Raw genomic sequence first — 21,259 nt, 5'->3', positions numbered from 1 at the left:
ACGGAATACTACTCAGCCATAAGAATGAAATTCTGCCATTTGCTGAGTTCTGTTTTTTGATTTTGTTACCTGCAACTTTACTGAATTTATGTTAGTTCTAACAGTTATTGCTTTGAGTTTTTAGGGCTTTCTGCATATATGATCATGTCATCTGGAAACAAATACTTGGTCTTCTTTTTCTGCTTAAATGTCCTTCTTCCTTGCTTCCTCTTTCCTTCCTTTCTTCCTCCCTCTCTCCCTTCCTTACTTTCTTTTTTTTTTGAATTGCTATAGCTTTGACTTCCAGTACTATGTTGAATAGAAGTGGTAAGAGTGGACATCCTTGCCTTGTACCAGAACTTAGAGAAAAAGCTCTCGGTTTTTCCTCTTTGATTATGATGTTAACTGTTGACTTCTCATATATGGCCTTTATTGTATTGAGGTAAGTTCCTTCTATACTCATTTGGTTAAAGGTTTTTATCATAAAAAAATGTTGAATTTGGGGCCGGCCCGGTGGCGCACTGGATAATGCGCCGCTTGGGAAGCGCAGCGGCGCTCCCGTCCGAGGGTTCGGATCCCATATGCAGACTGGTTCCCGCTCACTGGCTGAGCGAGGCGCGGGAGCAACACCCAGGCTTGCGATCCCGTTGCCGGTCCCCGGTCCGGGACGGGGGCAACACTGAGGGTTGCGATCCGTTGCCGGACACGGAAAAAAAACAAAAGAAAAAAAAAAAAAAACAAAAAAAAAGAAAAAGAAAAAAAAAAAAAAACAAAAAAAAAGAAAAAGAAAAAAAAAAAAAAACAAAAAAAAAGAAAAAGAAAAAAAAAAAAAAACAAAAAAAAAGAAAAAGAAAAAAAAAAAAAAACAAAAAAAAAGAAAAAGAAAAAAAAAAAAAAACAAAAAAAAAGAAAAAGAAAAAAAAAAAAAAACAAAAAAAAAGAAAAAGAAAAAAAAAAAAAAACAAAAAAAAAGAAAAAGAAAAAAAAAAAAAAAAAAAGAAAAAGAAAAAAAAAATGTTGAATTTTGTGAAATGTTTCCTCTGCTTGTATTGAGATGATCATATCTCAATGATCATATTTCTTTCACTTTTAAAATTCATTCTCTTAATGATTTTTTTTCATTCTCTTAACGTGGTATATCATATTGATTGATTTGCCTACATTGAACCACTTTTGCATCCCAGGGAAAAATCCCACTTGATTATGGTGAATAATGTGCTGTTGAGTTGGGTTTGCTAGTATTTCATTGAGGATTTTTGCACCTGTATTCAACAGGGATTTTGACATGCAGCACCCACTCTAGGTGGGTGCAGCAGCAACTTTGTCTCCAAGGGTCGGGGGTGCAGTGACTTCGGCTCTGGGCAGCTCTGTCAGCTGAAATCAGCATTGGCAAAGACTGTGGAGGTTTCGGTGGGGAAGGATGCTGCTGTCCAAGGTGGGTGAGGACTGCTGGTCTGAGATGGAGAAAGCTTCTGGGGTCCTCCTGTTTTCCTTTTCTCTCCTGGGGGAAATTGCTGCTGAGGGAATCCCTCTTGGCTTCAAGCTTTTCCAGCCCTGGGGGATGGGTTGATGTCAGAAAATGTTTCACATTCTTTTCTCCATCACCATCCTTGGTTTCTGTGCTCCACTGTTTTGCTGAAGCTTCTTAATTGTACTCTGAAACTCTCACAGATCTATCTTTATCCACTAGTAGTTGTTAAATCATTGTGTTTGTAAGGGAAGGAAGGCTGGGACCTCCTAGTCACCATCTTGCTGATGTTGCTGCACAATGCCTCGGTTGGATTTTGTCTGATATTTTCTCATAGCTATATTGAAGTTATGCAATTTTTGGCAGGAGTACCACAGAAATGATGTTATGTCCTACTCAGTGCATCATATCAGAAGGCCCATGATTTGTTCCAACATTGGTGATGCTAACCTTGATCACTGGAAGAGGTGATATATACAGGTCTGTGTACTGAAGATATACAACTTTTCCTTTGTAATGAATAAATACCCTGCAACAATTGTTACTGTGATGTTCGCCAAATGTTCATTTTTCTAATTCCATCATGTCTTCTACATCTATTAGTTGAAACTATATCTCAAAAAAATTTTCCTTTCTTATTCATTCATTCACTTGTTCATCACTCATTCATTTATTAATCCATTGATATCAGTATGATATACTTCTTTTAATTTTATTCTGACTTATAATTCATTACTACATTTATTTTCTTGCTCTATTGTACCAAACTTGGTCAATGGGAGCCTTTCAAGTTGGTTTTTCTGTCTTTTGACATGCTTACATCATTCTTTGGGCACTTTCCTCCTTTCTGACACCAAAAAATGTCCCAGTCTCATCTTCTCTTTTCCCTGCCCCAAACTGAAATTAGTACATTTTTCAAAGAAGACTTTATTCTCTTGGGAGAGATTTCAGTGATGGATGTGCTCATTGCTATTGAGGTGTCATTGCTTCTAGGTCCTCTCAATGGACAGAGCCAAGAAATATAAGTATGAATATACACATACACATACACACCTCTATATTTATCTGTCTGTTTATTTATCTATCCATCCGTGCATCCGTTGTCTACCTACCTATCTATCTATCTTCTTCAAAACTTTAAGCTTACACCTGTAACTCCAATTCCAGGGCAACACCACAGGGTTCATTCTAGCCTTTGCCTTTTCCATATTTGTAACTCCCTTCTGCAACAGTAAGCAACCTGGCTCTTATTATCCACATTATAGTTACTTCTTTGCTCAGTCTTAGAATACACGTAAAGTAGTTTCAGAATTACTGACTAACCCATACCACTGCAAAAAACAAACCAAGAACAAGAGTACAATATACTTTTTACAGTTAAAGTTGTCTTTATTCTGAACACATATAGTCAAATTAACACATTCAGGAGTTACTTGGATTAGTTCTCCATCCACTTTTCAGTGTAGCTTTGTCATTCATTTGAAATACAGTTAGGTTTGTTTGTTTCTGGTAGCATCTGTTTTGGTTGGTTTTCTCCTATCCTTGACTTTATATGCATATCTATATCTATATCTATATGTACGTTCATGTAACTCAGCCTATCTGCTTAAATGGTATGTTTTATAATCTTTAAAGACAGTCCCTCCCCCTGCCTCCCACTCTCTGTCAAATGAGTCACATGACCACACTGACAGGGGGCAGGAAGAATTAACCTAAGTAATTATTGCACACAGTATTTTGACTGTATACCATCACACTAATACAAAATGAACGGTAAAGAAATACGCTCTAGTTATTTGTTTTTCACAGTGGTATAAGTTAGAAATTCTGAGACAACTTTATGTATATTCTAAAATTGAGCTTTTTTTCTAGTGCTTTTCTGTAGGAAGAACAAGGAAAGCTGTGGCCACAGAGGTGCTGGTGGGTGGGGCTTGCTGAATCTAGGCTCTAATCACAATTGCAGCAGCTGCACTTAGAGGACCGATGCTGGACACCCACTCTGGGGGAGGGCAACAGCGGTGGCCCAGGAGCCCACATTCATGGAGAGTTTGCAGGTGGAGCAGCAACATGTCCAGAGCCTGAAGTTTTCTGACATCCACTGTCCCTGGTGCCCCTTGTCCCAAACTTCTTCTGGATAGAGGCTCACAAACCACCATTGTGTCTCACTTTTTGTCCTTTCAATTCCCTACCAAGCTCAGGATGACCTTTATTAAAGACTCAGAAAAAAGTCTGCACTGAAATGAGAATGACAATGACTTAGCACGTTTTCTACTGTCTCAATGGGTGATTCTCTTCACACAAGACATCCTAATTTTAGCAGAGGCCTTTTGTGACTTAATTAAAGCTCTGTCATTGCAAATGTCAAAGAATATATTTTTGGATAGATGGGGTGGACTCTCTAGTTTGCCCCAAGAGACAGGTATTTAATAACTTCTCCTGAAAGCAATCCCAGTATTGTAGGACCACATCCTTCCTCTTCCAAGAAATTCTCTTGAGGGGATGAATGGGGAATGGGAAATTACAAAGCTCCAGTCTCCCACAGAACCCCCAAGAGTACTCACACTAAGGCTACCTGAGAAATAAATAGATAGGACAAGTCCCTTTATAGCCCAGGGCTGGGGACATGGGGTTATTCCAGAGGTATCGCTGTTAATGAGTAGAAATTCCCCTATCTGCAGTCCTGGTGCAGTTGGCATGCAGGAACGTCCTGCTGCAGCAGAGACAGACAGGCAACCTGGCCATGAGCCTGTTATCATAGTCTCTCTCCAGGGAAGGACAGCCTTTGAGTTCTTGGACAGTATTTTCATGTTAATTTCCAACTAAGTAGAGGACTGAAGAAGCAGCAACAGGTCATTGTGGTGGTGACCGAGAGGAACGCAGGCAGGAAGGTAAGCCTCACAGCTGAGGTGGTACACAAGGCCTGAGGCAGGCCCTGTTCACCACAGCAAACACGGACCAAGCACGTCCCCGGTGCTGCGAGGAATATGAAGGTAAGTGAGGCATTGTCCCCATCTCTGAATAGTCTCAGTCAAGAACAGAAGAAAATTCTAAGCATTTGATAATGAAAGTATAATGAAATCTTTACACTTGCACTGTTTGGGAGGAAAGATGATATACGTCTAAAAGTCTTTCTGAACAGAAGACAAGAGATTTCCAAGGCAGTCTATGGGAGCCGCCAGAGGAGGGGTATAGAAACCAGGTGGTGGGGGACAGCAGACAAAAGAGGACCCTGCAGGCTGGTGTGGTAGGGACGTTTCCACCAACAAGGCGTGATTTAGAGCCAGCGCTCTATGCAGGTGGACCAGCTGGTGAAAGAAGCATTTTCCCTCACACGGAAGAAATCCCAGGTGGATCTTTTAGGATGACTGTGAGTTCCATACTCTGTCCAAGTAGGGACACTCAGAAAGCTGGGCACTCTTAAAAAAGAGGGTCTGTGCTTTAACTGAAAAATTCCTTCCTGTGGGATGAATCCTTTACATTAGGGGGTCACAGGTTTGGGTGGGAGTGGAGCATGTCTGCTTATCACTTGTTCTGCATCAGGACAGACTATAATTGGTCCATTGCACTGAGTTGCACACAGTACAGAGTTCTAGATTTCTTGCAATATATGGTCAATGGAATCCACCCACCCTGCCACACCACCCACAAATTCAGGGAAACTAGCTTTTCTTACTTTTACTTCCATGTGTCTCAGTTTTATGATGGTAAAATGGATGGTAAATTTGGCGAGTTACCATCCTTCTCTCAGGCACTGAACGTTTATTGGTCACCTCTTTTGTGCCAGGCATTATCTTAGGCATTGGGAATTACAGTGGTAAACAGGACACACAGGGCCCAACTTACTGAAGCTTTCATCTGGTGGTAAAGCTGGACTTACTCAAGTAAGTAGCAGAATTTATAGAATGTTGAAATAGGGGCAGTGAAGGTGTATGTCAGACAGAACACCCAGCAAGATGAAGAAAGTATGAAATGCCTCTTTGATATGTTTATATTGTGACCCAAAGGATGAGGAGGAAGGGGGTTGGCAGCGGTGGAGCAGAGTGCTCAAGGCAGAAGGAAGAGTAAATGCGAACATTCAGATGTGAAGTTCAACATTCAACTGTGTGTTCAAGTAATTGAAAAACATCATATTTGGCTCTGACAGAGCAGACACAGCATCAGATTGATGACAACGTGGATAGGAGCAGTCACAGGGAGACCATCAGGGTCAGGCTGGCACTGAGGAAAGGAACTCAGGAGACACAGGGAATGATCTGTTGGGCTAGCAAGTGAATCAGAATGGAGAACAGGTGGCCAGAGGAAGCTATGTGTGTCCAAATGCAGGCTCTGCATGGCCATTGTCCTTTCCAAAGCACACTGTACCAATGCAGGGTATCTGGAGTCAGAAGAGGAAAGACAAGATCAGATTCTGCTGTTGATCAGTGTGTGACCTTGGGGTAGCTGACTCAGCCTCTCTGAGCCTCAGTTTCCTCACTTAGCACAGGCTGACAGCAAGGTCTATCTCCAGTGACTCTGGGGGTATCTAAGACATTCCAGGTCAGGGCGCCTAGAAGGACTCACTGAATGTAAGTTCCCTTCCCTTTACCATCATCCCCCCCACCCCTAGGGAGGCTCTGCTGGAGACATGTTCTGTTAAGTTTTCCTTCACAGGAAATGCTCCTTTACCTGGGGTGGGTGAAGTTCTTGCTCTGAGCCTGTACTCTCAGGTCTGGTAGAGCCAGGCTTCTTGCCCAATATTTTGAGTCCTTAGTCCAGGTGAGGGCACATGGCCCTCAGAGGTTACTCTCATTCTGAAGTTTCTGTCCAGCCCCTGAGATCCAGGACCTCCTGTTCTTGCTGCTCAAGGAGGTGCTCGTCTCTCCTCACCTCTCTGCTCCTGTCTGTTGCTGGCAGCTTGTGGAACATGGTCCCTTCCCTGCAGCTCTTTCCCCTGCACCGTCTCTGGATGGACTCCTCCCAGAGACTCTGAGTTTCCCAGGAGTCCTCACCACTGAAAGGAGTCTGTCCCCTTCAGGAGAGCTTACCTGTAACTCCTCAAAGTTCCTTTCCTGTCATGTCTCTCCCTCCTCCCTTCTGTTAAAAGAATGAGAGCACTAGACTTAGAGGTGCTGTGGCCATCCACCTAATTCCGTTTTCGTTTTAACCAGGAATCCTCTCACCAGCATCCTGGGAGAGGCTGTTTTGCCTGTTGAGGGACTTACACTGATCAGCAGGTCCCCTACAACAGGGCATCCTGCACCAATTCAGATCAGGTTCCCATATTACCTTGTGACTCTGGAAGTCTGGTCACTTCTTAGTACTGTCCAGATGTGCTTTTAAAGTACTTTTTAGTTAATATTATATTATATGCATTTACTTGTATTATTACATGTTCTTCAAAACAGGATTTTAACGATGCATGGTTTTCTCCTCCTATCAATGCAGACATCCCCTCACCCCCCTCTCCTCTCCTCTAGCCACTCTGAGCCATTCGAAGTGCTCTGAGATTACTATGATTCATTTTGCCTCAGCTCAGATATAACGTCCTCTAGAAAATGCTCCTTGACCAAGAAAACTGAATTAGATATCCCTCTAGTTTTGGGGATACACTCTTGTCCTGTGTTGCTATGGCATGCTGTACATCTTTCCGTTGCAATTTCACAGGTTTGTATTGTGTTTCTAGTCTGCCTCCATACTGTTTGAGGCAATGATGATAGAGTAGTGAACAAGCAGGAAAAGGAACTTACTTCCTTGGAGGACATTGAGACAATGAACAAGTGAACACAAGTGACAGTCTTAGCATGTAGAGAGTGCTGTGAAGTTAACGAGCATACCATACCGTTTGATAGACAGTAACCAGTATGTGAAGTGGCTTCTTTAAATAAAGAAGTCAAGAAAGGACTCTGAGGAGAAGACATTTGAGCTGAGACTTAAAAGCTGAGAGTCATTAGTAATTTAATTGGAATCGGATTCTCTTTATATTTTGATTTGGAGAAGGTTAGAATTTTGATGATAAATTTTTCCCAGCCTAGAACATGGTGTGTGTTTTCTAGTTTTCTTATCTCGCTGATTTGCTTCACACCATTTTATAGTCTTTTTATAGGTCTTATGCTTTACTTGTTACACTTATTTTTAAGAATTTTATAGATTTTCTTGTTATTGTTGCTGCTGGGATTTTTTTTTTTCAATTTTTGTTTCTAGGTTGTGGTTTCTAAAATTGAGAAAATCTATTTTTACGTGTATCTCTTATATCCAGCCTTCTTGTGCAAACAATCTCTATTCCCAGATACTTGCAGTGTTCCTGGCATGTAGTTCACACTTAATAAATATTTGCTGAATGAGTGAAAGTCATAGTGTTAGTACTGAAAGTGGCATCTGTTCTTGCCTCATGGCAGAGCTCCTCTTGGGGAGAGAGACAGCTTTAAGTTTCACCCAGAAAATGGGAGGTAGAAATCAACCTGATGTAGTTAGACAAGAGCCTAAGTTTTCGGGTTTCAGAGAACTGGGCTTGAGTCTTGATTCTACCACTTAAAGACTGTGTAAATTACGCAAGTTATTTTAATTTAATTTAATTTAATTTTATTTATTGAATCAAAACTGATTATACATATTTTTGGGCTTCAACAGTGTCATATGTTGATCAAATCAATATTAGTAGCATATATATTGTTACAAATCATAATTATTCTTTATGCTCCTTGTCCAATCTCTATCCATCCCCATCTCCCTCCTCCTGCCCCCCTCTAATTACCTTAGATTTATTCTCTCCTTCTGAAAGAATAATGGTTATTCTGTTAATTTGTTGCCTAGATTATCTGTCCCGTGCTGAGGTGTGATCAGGGGTCTCAATATTATCTTAGAGCAGATGCTTCTTTTGTCACTCTGAAATGGACTTTGTAGAGAGAGACATCCTCTTCTTTCTTTATCTCTGCTGGTGACTCTCCTTTGGTCAGTGCACTCCAGTGGTTGGCGGACGATTTGCATGGTGATTGTGGCATCTAGCCACTTTCACAGCAGCCACGGTTATTTTGGTGGCTGTGGTGGGCCACCCACATGGAGGTGATGTTTTTGGTATGCTCCTTGGTGCTGACAGTGTACCTGGTTGTGGGTTGTGTCTAGTCCCCAGCTCCATTTCTTGGGTCATTGGGGAGGCCCTGATGTGCTAGTGCAGTATGCCTGGTTGTGGGAGGGGGGTCCAGTCCCCTTCTCCATGCCTCGGGTCACTGGATGGGCCCCGAGGCACTGGCACAGTGTGCCTCGTTGTGGGAGTGGGGTCCATCCCTGGCTCCAAGCCTCTGGCTCCTAGGCAGGCCCCAAGGCGCTGGTGGTGTGCCTGGGCTGGAACTAATTTTTTGTCCTTTGCTTACTTCTAAAATGGGGGAACTTCCTGTTGGAACCAGTACTTGAGCTGTGTGGTTGAATTAAATTGCTGCTTTCCTGCTGTTTCCCTAGGGAAGGCTTTATGTGCAGCTCAGGGTTTAATGGTTGATCTTATAGATACTTCCAGCTATCCAGAGACTTGGTGCACCTGGGTTGTGTAGAAACTCTTATCTGGGCCTGAGTTTTTCATCAAACTACACCCCATGCAATTCTGCATTCCCAACCAGTCTCATTTGAGTAGTCCCGTGCTGATTGGGGGGCAGAGTGGCTGTCCTTGCTGTGCCCTAGTGTTCTCCTGGTGGGTCTGTCTCCCCCACTGTCTGTGCTCTAAACACTTTTGATGGGACAGACCGTGCACTGGTCCCTTGCAATGACTCACTGGCTTCTGAGAGGCTCCCTTTTTTCAGTTGTTCTGGCTCCTCACTCCTGTGTGGGTCCACGGGAACCCTATTAGTGGTCTTGCTCTCCTGGGGGCCCCCAAGGCCATCTTCTCCCCTTCCGCCTCCAAGTAACTCCATCTGAAGGGCACAGCTGCGGCTTCTCCCGGCTCCTGCTCCATGTGCTCATCAGATCCAGCCTTAAAGCAGCTGCTGCCCGAAATGCTGAGAGCAGTTTTTCTTTCTCTCATCTTGGTTTCATCCACCTTCATGAACTCCGTAGGTCTCTCCTCCTCTTCCCCTGAGCTCCAGTGGCTCCAACTTGGCTGATGTTCCATTTTTATAGTTGTAAATTGGTTGACTTGTGGGAGAGAGTGACGCTGGGAACCATCTATTCCACCATCTTGACCGGAACTCCCTAGGCAAGTAATTTTTAAGTAACTTCTCTGAACATCAATTTCCTCACCTGTAAATGGAGATAATAAATAGTTTCTTTCTTACTGTGTATCGAGAAGGTGAAATAAGATACTACAGGTAAGGAACTTTGGAAAGCATCCTGGACAATAAGCTCTCAATATATGTTGATTAATATTGAGTAGAGTTTGATGAATATTTATCTTTGAAATTTAACACTCCAGGATACGTACATTTACAGGTCTTTTATCCTTTGATGATTATATGCAGAATTCTGAGAACCATTTTGATTTCCAAATTCAGGACTCATTTTAGTACAAAATGAGTCAGGCTCTAAAATTTTGATTTGTTCCTTCCTTTGGGGTTTCTCAAAATTTTGAATAGGATCTTGGTCCTATATTTCCTATAAGTATCATTTCTTTTCACATTGCTTTTATCTCTTTGTCTCTTTCATCTGAAATTTTTAAGAAAATCTTAAGTTTGTACTCTACAAAATGGATGATCATTTCTGCAGCATCCATGTTAATATTACCCACACCCTATGTTGGTTTTATAGATTAACATTTTAATGCTGAATCAATTTAAAGTAAATTATAATTAGTATGGCATTACACTCCTGCATATTCAGCCTACATCTCTACAAACCCTTGTCCACTTGCCCAAAAGAGCATTTCCACACCAACCCAATTAATAATAATTCTTTATTATTGTGTATTACTGATCCATATTCAAGTTTCTTCAGTTGTCCCCCAAACTGTTCTTAGCCTTTGATCCACTCTGAGTTAATTGTATATATGGTTTGAGGTAGGAGATTTCAATTCATTCTTTGGTGTGTGGATATTCAGTTGTCCCAGCACCATTTTCTGAAAAGACCAATGAACTGCTTTTTTAAAAAAACTTTGTTTTCTGATTTCTTATTCAATTTTTGCTTTAAAGTTTTTCCTTCCTGTCCTTTCCTGCCTTCCTTCAGTTTATCTCTGTTATCCTTTTTGTGTTTGATGCTTAAATTATATATTTTATCTTTATTGTTTTTCACATGAGTATCTAAGGCAATGAATTTTCTTTTGATTATTATGTTAACAATATTCCATGGATTCTGATATGTAACATTATTATTGTTGCTGATAATTTCTAAAAATTCTGAAGTTTAGATCTTTATGTCTCTTTTGGATCCAAGTGTTATTTAATAAAGATATTTAAATATTTTTTTCCAGGTTGAAAGCCCATTTTCATTTTTTCTTTAATTAATTTTTATTGTGTTTATGTCAGAGATCATTAGTTGAATTATTGCCACTTTTTGGAATTTATTTGAGTTTTATCTTGGATTTCTATACTGTATTTTTTCTATATGTTTAATAGGAACTTGAAAGTGATGTACATTCATTATTATTGTAACACAGTGATACACATACATGGCACACACACATATTCACACGTCTTACTTTGTTTAGTATTCTCTATACTTACTTTTTAATCACTAGATCTGACTCGGATTGACTAAAGTTTACTTAAGTTTCTTTTATTAATGTGCTTATATTTTTTCTTTTATCTCTATAGTTCAAGAAACTTTCTGCTGTTTTTTTTTTTTTTTTTTTGTCTTTTGTCTTTTTCCGTGTCCGGCAATGGATCACAACCCTCAGTGTTGCCCCTGCACCGAACCGGGGACCGGCAACGGGACTGCAACCCTCCGCGTCGCTCCCGCGCCTCGCTCAGCCAGTGAGCGGGAACCGGTCTGTATGTGGGATCCGAACCCTCGGGCGGGAGCGCCACCACGCTTCCCAAGCGGTGCACTATCCAATGTGCCACCAGGCCGGCCAACTTTCTGCTGTTTTATTTGGTGCTCAGATATGGGAGATATTAGATTTTTTAGACTCTCATTGTGAATGGAGATTTTATTATTGTAAAGCAGTCTGCATATTGCTTAATGCTTTCTGTCCTGAGTTCTGCCTTTGCTGATGTAAAGATCACGTTGTTTTGTTCACATTAGCCTCCTATGTGCCCATCATTTCATTTTCAACCATTCCGAATTACTTTATTTTAGCTATTTTTCTTATATACAGAATAGAGATGGATTTTGCTTTGTGAGTTAATTTAAAATGTTTTTCTTTTAAAAAGTCCATTAAGCATGTACATTTATTAAGATAACTGATATATTAGGCCTAGGTCTGTCATATTACTTAATGCCCTTTAGTATATGGTCTGTAGTTCTCTCTCTGGTCATAGGAAGTTTTCATTATGCTAACGCCTTAGCACAGCACCTTTTGTCCCCTCTTTGTCTAAGCAATATATTTTGTTTCTTAGTATAAACAATAATAAAATTAACTTGTAACTTTTCTTCTTGCCTCCCTTTCCTCTTTTTCACCATCCAATATTACTATTTTATAAATAGTATTATCTTTCTTAGTTTATCTTTGTCTTATTAAAAGGTCTAAACTTCTACTATTTGACTTATCTGCTTAATATGATATTCCTTTTCTCCTAAGCGTTCCCAAGAGATGATCAGGAACTTATTATACTTTCTACTTTCTTCCTCCTTCTGCCATTTATTGGTTAGTTATTTCCACATTATTAGCATATATTACATTTATATACTGTTATGTCGCCTTTAGCTTCACATTCTGGTCTTAGTTCTATAGCAAATATATATTCAATGCTTTCACTAGTCTTTTTGCTGAGGTCACTCCAACCTTTTCTTGGTTATGTGAAGCTCATCTTCTAGTAGATTCCTGAGGAAGTGCTCATGGAAATAATAATCCCAGAGTTTCTTTATGTTCAAAACTCTTTTCTTGTATCCCTTATACTTAAAGTACAGATTGGCTGGTATAAAATTCTAGTTTCTTGTAGGCATTCTTTTATTATCTTCTGGCATTGAATGTGCTATCAAGACTGATTTTGACCTGATTGCTTCCTTCCTTCCTTCCTTCCTTCCTTCCTTCCTTCCTTCCTTCCTTCCTTCCTTCCTTCCTTCCTTTCTTTCTTTCCTTCTTTCTTTCTTTTTTTTTTTTTTTTGGTGGTGAAGGAGGAGCTGTTTACCCAAAGGATTCTTGTTTATTTTAAAGGTCTAATAAATTTACTGATGTTCTCTGCTTCTGAAAGTTCAACGCATTATTGTGGCCTTTTCTTCCCTCCTTCCTTTCTTCATTCCTTCTTTCCTTCCTTCCTTCCATCGTTTCTTTCCTTCCTTCCTTCCTTCCTTTCTATCTTTCCTTCTTTCTTTCTTTTTTTTTTTTTTTTGGTGGTGAAGGAGGAGCTGTTTACCCAAAGGATTCTTGTTTATTTTAAAGGTCTAATAAATTTACTGAGTTATTTTTAAAATTGATTATTTTTTGCCAATTTTCTCAGGTATGAAATATGACTTTTCAATATGTAGAGAAAGGACACATTTTATTTCTGGGAAATTTATTTAAATTATAATTTAAATATTCTTCCATTCCAAAGTTTAGTTTTCCTGTACTGGATCTCCTTGGTCTGTCTTCTATCCATTTCTTTTTCTCTAACTCTTTTACCTCATTCTTTCTTTTGTTTCTTTTGCCTTTCTGATTTCTACCCTTTAATTCTCTCCTAAAGATTTCTGTATTGTCCATTTTCCGTTAACATCTTTGTAATTTAGTCTTCATTGAAAAAATGACTTTTTCTTTAATTTCTTTTTATATTTTTCTCAGTTCCTATTTCCCATTGTTCTTGTGGTCTGGACATATCTTCTCTGAGTTTCTTTATTCACCTTTGTGTTATTCTTTCACAAATCTAATTGTTTCATTAGATTCTGAAGATCTTGAAGATACATTGTATTAGAATATTTCTCAACAGGGACAATTTGCTTGTGAGTTCTCTGCTGATGAAAAGCTTGGATTTTCAGGCTTTCTTTTTTATGATATTTCTGTATAGGTCCAGAAATTTAACCATCAGTTATTATTCACACTTGAACACTTTGCCTTTTTCTGGATCAGAGGTTTAGCAAGATTGAGTACCTTGCTCAAATTCTCAATTCAAAGACTCCTTCTGTCACTACGATGATGGAGGTTGCTTTATTGAGTGATGTTTCTCTGTACAACTCCCTCACCTGTTTTCTTCACCTTGTCCAGCATTATATCTTGCCTTGTTTTCTCACTCAGAGTAAAGTCCTCTTTTTCTAGGCAGGAATATTAGCTGAGGATGTGTAGATTCTGCCATTCTACATTATTGCCTGCTGTACTCACCTGCTTTGCTACTTGGCCTCTGCTTTCCACATTGATTGTGCTGATTCAGGGTGTTTACATGCATTCATTTCCAGGCTGGAGAAACGGGAAAATCAGGATCTAGGTGAGCATGGCTTAGTCTCAAATAATTAATTCACACACAAATTATTCCACTGTATCCTTTTTAACCTAGTTCTCTTTGCATTTTTTATTCTTTCTTTGCAGATGCATACTTTTGCATCATTTGAAAGGATCCAGACAGCTTCTAAAAGTTTTATCTGTTGTTTGATAAAATTAAGTTTAGAACTTTTCCCTGTCACTGAGTCCTCACCACCCATCAATAGTTAACACTCCACTCCATCCATCCCAATGGTGTTTATGCAGATAAAATATACAGAATGCACTTCCCCTTGTACTAAACAGAAGTCAAGATGCATGTACAGCAGGTGAGAAGACATAAATGTTTGCAGAATTGAACTGAATTAAATGGAATTAAATTTCATCTAAAGTGAAATATTTGTACAGAATTTTAATGGGGATCACTCAAGATCTTTTTCTCTGACCTCTGGGCTCATGGAAGGACGGAATCAGACCAACAGCTTCGATTTCCTCCTCTGGGGACTCTCAGAGCAGCCAGAGCAGCAGCACTTCCTCTTCCTGTTGTTCCTATGGATGTATGTGGTCACTGTGGCTGGGAACCTGCTCATTATCCTGGCCATCGGCGCTGACACACATCTCCACACCCCCATGTACTTCTTCCTCGCCAGTCTGTCCTGTGCAGACATCCTTTTCACCTCCACCACTGTGCCTAAAGCCCTGGCGAACATCCAGACCCAGAACAGGTCCATTTCCTACGCAGGATGCTTGGCTCAGCTCTACTTCTTCTTGACATTTGGGGACATGGACATCTTTCTTCTGGCCACAATGGCCTACGACCGCTACGTGGCCATTTGCCACCCTCTCCACTACCCGACGATCATGAGCCTCCGGCGCTGCATTCTCATGGTGACTGCCTGCTGGACTCTTACAAGTCTTGTTGCCATGACTCACACCTTCCTCATGTTCCGGCTTTCCTTCTGCTCTAAGAAGATCATTCCTGACTTCTTCTGTGATCTGGGACCCCTGATGAAGGTGTCGTGCTCAGACACCCACATAAATGAGCTTGTGCTCATCTTCTTGGGGGGTGCAGTAATTTTAATCCCCTTTATACTCATTCTGGTCTCTTACATCCACATTGTGTCAGCCGTCCTCAGAGTCCGCTCTGCCCAGGGAAGGCTCAAGGCCTTCTCAACCTGTGGGTCCCACTTCGCTGTTGTTGCCCTGTTCTTTGGGACGGTGATCAGGGCTTATCTGTGCCCCTCGTCCTCTTCCTTCAACTCAGTAGAGGAAGATACGGCAGCTGTGGTCATGTACACAGTGGTGACTCCTCTACTGAACCCCTTCATTTACAGCCTGCGGAATAAGGACATGAAGGGTGCACTGGTCAGACTTCTCAGAGGCAAAGTCTCCTGCTTGTGGGGCCAGTGACTTTGCAAACTGAAGGTGTCCCCCTTCCTCTCTGGTGAGGGGCTTCACAGAAATTTCTACCTCAAGGGTCTCATTTCAGGATCTTCAATGTGCCTTATCACCACTCCCCTCTCTGTCTCCCCACTACGAGTTTGGAATTGTTGAGGAAAATCAAGATTTATCTTTGTGCTTTAATCTGTTAAGACTTGCTTATTTGCTCGTTTATTTTACTTATTTTCATTTATTTTACTGTGCAGCCTTTTATGCGAGTTTGTCAAAATTTGATCAGTGAGGTCATGGAAGGAGGATTAATGATAAAATATTAACAAGTGAAGTCAATATCAGATGGCAAAGAGTTTACCTCTTTAAGTGAACATGTATTATTTTTCCTATAAGAATCGAAAATTACAAGACACTTATTGTCTTAAGGTTATGAATCAAAAATATTTCCATATATTAGAACAAAGCTTTCAATAATATATATGTGATCTATGTTATTTTTAGTAAAAAGATTTACAAGCAATTTATAATGAGAAGATATAATAAGTAAATTTAAGTTAAATAGGTCACTATTAAGTGTTCTCTCATCTTCCTCATCTGTATAAGTCATGGCTGATTGTGAATGTTATGTTTGTGTATCTGCCTACAGCCCATGTAGTACTGGGATTCCTGCCATTTTGAGAGTCCAGCCATGTTGGGGTGTTTGGAAAAGATGCTGGTGGAGCACATACACATTTTTGCCTCCTTGTGCTGAGTAGCAACATCCCAATCCATTAGGGATATGGTAGTCAGTAGCACTGATATAGTCCAGGAGGCAGGCGATGCCTTCAGAAAGGAGTTAGTCAAGAGAACCTGAAGATGTGCACAAGGTTTGTGTTCAATGCAATCCATGCATTATGTTACTCAGATGAGTTTGGAGTTTCCCATTTTATTCAGCTCACATCCTATAATATGGGGGCCTCCATATGTTGCGGTTAAAATAAGATCGGCCTCATTTCTTTCTAAATAGGGTGGGTATATATTTTATAATTCCGAATTCTCTTCAAGGTAGTGGTCAGTTATGATCTGGAAAGATTTAAGTATAAGTGTAGTGAAGCAAGATATAGTCTCCACTGCTGTAGCTTGTCCCAAGGATATAAATGAAGATTGTCATCTCCACTGTCCACTACACATTCTATATTTCCCTCACCTAGGCTATCACTTTAGCAGGTCTTTCTTGATGCTTGGTAGGATAACTTAGACTTGCGTTCATGAAGGCTTGTGTCCTTAGTTATTCTGCTCTTTTTGCAATATAGTGACTGAAATTGCTCACTGCTAATAATATTAATTGTTCACTTATTATTGTTCATATTAGTACTAAGAGATAGCTAAGTGAATTCCCTAGGTTTAAGATATATCATTTCCTGTCCCAATTGTGTAATAGCAACCATAAATCTTCATGGTAATCAATATCAAAATATTCCAGTTAGAAAAGTGACTCCTATCTACTGCATAAGGAGCACAAAATGGTCAGAGAGTAATCACAACTTCTATTTTAGCAGATTACTTAATGGGAGACAAGTTTTCTACACTCCACTCAAAATAGAAAAATGATGAAAACAGTAGAACGTGATAAGTTATGTATATATAATGTAATACCTAGAGAAACCACTAAAAAAGGTATACAAGGGATGCACTCAAAAACACTACAGATAAATAAAATGTTTAAATAACTCACAAGAAGGCAGGAAAAAGAAATCAGAGTAATGAGAAACAGAGAAAACAAATTGAAGGAAATGGTTAATGGACTTCTGTAGACAGCACCCAAGGACGTGTTTACTTGGTGAACTCGTAAATGAGTTAGCCAAGGAATGTCAAGGATTGCAAACAATCCTTGGCAACGCTTGAAGTCGTGAGAACACTTTCTTGGAATGTTCCAAGAAGACACAATATAGATAACCAAGTGGTTGAGAAGGGAGGTAATGGCCTTCTGCTCTTGAGAATAGTATAACAGAATTTATGCATTAATGCTTATCTCGCATGCACAAGCTTGCTAAATGTAATAAAAGCTGTAACAGCGGCTGGGTCGGTGCTATTTGCCTGAGAGAGCAGTAGCCCCCCGCTCTTCACCTGCATCTCATCTGCTGCGTCTTCTTTCGTGTCTCCGATCATTTTAATCAACATCTGGCGCCCAAACGTGGGGCACAAAAGGTAAGATGTGGGAACGGATGGGACCGAGGAGGATTAAATGGATGGCGAAGAGTTACGTCATCTCTTCGGGAAATTTAGAGTCGGGGCATAATGGGGAATGCCCCATCAGGGTTAAGTGATCATATGGCAGTATTGAAATCATTGTTGACTGCTTCAGGATTAAAAATTAAAGAGAAGGTTTTACTTTCATTATTAAAAAAGATACAGAAACATTGTTATTGGTTTACTCCAGACAATAAGAACCAATTTGATTTAAAAATTTGGAGACAGGTTGGTAAAGCTTTACGGAGAGCTCATCAGGCTGGAGAAGTTATATTGGCAGAGGAATGGGCAGCTTTTAACATGGTGGCTTTAGCCTTGCAACCTTTTCAATCTGATTCAGATGACAGCAGTCAGTATTCTCAATCTGATTCAGTAAAGCCACAAAAGAAAATTTTTTCTTCACATATATATGAGATTCCTCCTGAGCCTTCTGCCCCTCCCATGCCCAATTCAGAGTCTGATGATCATTCTGATTTTTCTGATGATGAGACTGAGATTGCAAAACCTGAATTAGAAAAGAAATGTCTGATTCAATCTAAATCATACCCACCATTACCTAAGACACTTGACGATCCAAAATTGGATGTTTTGGACGATCTTATTCAAAAATTGGAGGCTTGCTTACAGGATGCGCAAGCTTTCCCTGTTGTACAGCAGAAATCAATCCCTCTGTCTGCTTCTGCCCCTGGCATTCCACATCGTATTTTTAAATTTCCAAATTCGCCTCAAATGACAAAGGTTATGTTAGATGCTGATTCAGGGGCTCCCCAAAAGACTCTTCTTGACATGCCTCCTAACAGATTTTTTAATTTTCCCATTTTAATACAGGAAATGCCTCCTAGTGAAGAATTTCCTAATGGATTTTTTCAAGTGCAATATGATCCTGTCAGTTTTCAATATTTAAAGATACTTAAGCAGGCTGTCAGTAGTTATGGTATTGCCTCCTCTTATGTTACTGGACATTAAATGTCTTTTGCTGAGGACAATTTACTTATCCCAAAAGATTGGGAAATGCTTGCTCATATGACTTTAAAATCTCCTCAATACATACAGTTTAAGTCATGGTGGTGAGATAAAGCAAAAAGGGTGTCTTGCTATTCCTGCAGTGCCCCACCCATGGCCTCTCCCTTATCAGCGTAATAAAGGGCCTGATGTGAAACAACTTACAGGTACTGGTGCCTGGACAGATCTTCAACAGCAATGTCAAATAAACCCTGCTGCCCTTGCCCAATTAAAGACAATTTGATTTACGGCTTGGCAGCAGATTCAAGACTCAGGACAATCCCCCCAAACTTTTGTTAAGATAATGCAAGGTCCTAATGAACTCTATACTGATTTTTTGGCCCGGCTTCATGTTGCTGTCTAAAGAACAATTAGTAATGAGCAAGCTCGGAGATTTTACAGGTTCAATTTCCAGATTTGAAATTTATTCATTATATGGATGATATTTTAATTGCTATGCCTCCAACTTTTTCTTGCCCCAAATTGTTACAGATTATTTGTGCCACACTTCAGGATTTTGGTCTTTTAATTGCGGAGGATAAGATTCAATTACAACCTCCTTTTTCTTATTTAGGACAAAAGATTACTGAACAAATCATTATTCCCCAAGAGGTACAAATTCAAAGAGATTCATTGCGGACTTTAAATGATTTTCAGAAGTTATTGGGAGATATAAATTGGCTTCGCCCTTCATTAAATATCCCAACATATGCATTTCATCATTTATTTTCAACACTAACGGGTGATCTAACCTTAAATAGCCCTTGAGTGTTATCCCAAGAAGCCAAATCTGAGTTACAATTGGAAAATATTATCCAACAAGCTTAATTGCAAAGAATTACTGACTATACAAATTTACAACTTGTGATTTTTTCATACACCTCATTCACCCACCAGTGTGTTACTACAACAAGATAATATTATTGAATGGCTTTTTCTTCCGCATAAAACTATTAAATCATTAAAAACGTATATAGATAAAATTTCTGTTTTGACTACTAAAGGACGGCTCCGTTTCCGTCAGTTAACTGGTCAAGATCCTTGTGTTATTGTACTGCCTTTGTCTCACAATGAGATACAAGCCTTGTATGCTTTGAATATACGGTGGCAATTGGCTGTTAGTGAATTTTTAGGAAGTTTTACATCTCACTATCCTTCTCATAAGATGCTTCAATTTCTGCAGAGAACGTCTTGGATTCTTCCTCATTGTGTTACATTTTCTCCTATATCTAACGCAAAAACTTACTTCACAGATGCTAACAATTTTGGCCTGGCAGGATATACGGACACAGTAAACCATAAAGTCCTTCAAAGTCCTTATACTTCAGTTCAGAAAGCTGAATTGTACGCTATATATTTACTTTTTAAAAAAATTTTTTTCGTTAAATTTTTATTTTGTCAATATACACTGTATATGATTATTATGGCCCATCACCGAAACCTCCCTCCCTCCTCCCTCTCTCCCCTCCCCCCCAAGAATGTCCTTTCCGTTTGCTTGTTGTAACAACTTCATAAAAGTATAGTTGTTATATCTTCTTCCCCACCCCACCCCCCCACCCCGGTTATTTTTGTGTGTGTATGTGGGTGAATTAATTTGTTTATTTTTTAGCACCCACCAATGAGTGAGAACATGTGGTATTTCTTTTTCTCTGCCTGACTCGTTTCACTCAATATTATTCTCTCAAGGTCCATCCATGTTGTTGCAAATGGCAGTATTTCATTTGTTTTTATAGCTGAGTAGTATTCCATTGTGTAGATATACCACATTTTCCGTATCCACTCATCCGATGATGGACATTTGGGCTGATTCCAGCTCTTGGCTATTGTGAAGAGTGCTGCGATGAACATTGGGGTACAGGTATACCTTCGACTTGATGATTTCCATTCCTTTGGGTATATTCCCAGCAGTGGGATAGCTGGATCATATGGTAGATATATCTTCAGCTGTTTGAGGAACCTCCAAACCATTTTCCATAGGGATTGCACCATTATGCATTCCCACCAAAAATGTATGAGAGCTCCTTTTTCTCCGCAACCTCCATGAGAGTTCCTTTTTCTCCGCAACCACGCCAGCATTTATCCTTCAGCGTCTTTTGGATTTTGGCCATCCTAACTGGGGTGAGATGGTATCTCAGTGTGGTTTTGATTTGCATTTCCCGGATGCTGAGTGATGTTGAGCATTTTTTCATATGACTGTTGGCCATTTGTATATCTTCTTTAGAGAAATGCCTACTTAGCCCTTTTGCCCATTTTTTGATTGGGTTGCTTGTTTTCTTCTTGTAAAGTTGTTTGAGTTCCTTATATATTCTGGATATTAGTCCTTTGTCAGATATGTATTTTGCAAATATTTTCTCCCACTCTGTTGGCTGTCTTTTAGCTCTGTTAATTGTTTCTTTTGCTGTGCAAAAGCTATTTAGTTTGATATAGTCCCATTTGTTTATTTTTCCTTTGGTTGCCCATGCTTTTGGGGTCATATTCATGAAGTCTGTGCCCAGCCCTATTTGCTGAAGGGTTTCTCCTATATTTTCTTTAATAAGTTTTATTGTTTCAGGGTGTATATTTAAATCCTTAATCCATTTTGAGTTGATTTTAGTAAATGGTGAGAGATGTGGGTCTAGTTTCAATCTCCTGCAAATGGATAACCAGTTATCCCAGCACCCTTTGCTGAAGAGGGAGTCCCGACCCCAGTGAATAGACTTAATGCCTTTGTCGAAGATCAAATGGCAGTAAGTGCGTGGGTTAATTTC

The 21,259-nt window shown here is 39.8% G+C and overlaps 1 protein-coding gene across 1 annotated transcript; it reads left to right on the top strand.

Moving 5' to 3' along the window:
• The first annotated feature begins 14,345 nt into the window (after window positions 1-14,345).
• LOC103609574 (olfactory receptor 1P1-like) lies at window positions 14,346-15,299 on the top strand. The gene has a single exon (XM_008593879.1). It carries the CDS (start codon window positions 14,346-14,348, stop codon window positions 15,297-15,299), a length of 954 nt encoding a protein of 317 aa, XP_008592101.1.
• Window positions 15,300-21,259: the final 5,960 nt, after the last annotated feature.

Source organism: Galeopterus variegatus, unplaced genomic scaffold (genome assembly GCF_000696425.1).
Source record: "Galeopterus variegatus unplaced genomic scaffold, G_variegatus-3.0.2 Scaffold9794, whole genome shotgun sequence".
Lineage (NCBI taxonomy): Eukaryota > Metazoa > Chordata > Mammalia > Dermoptera > Cynocephalidae > Galeopterus > Galeopterus variegatus.
The sequence above is the reverse complement of the archived record's forward strand: the minus strand, read 5'-3'. Positions and strand labels throughout refer to the sequence as shown.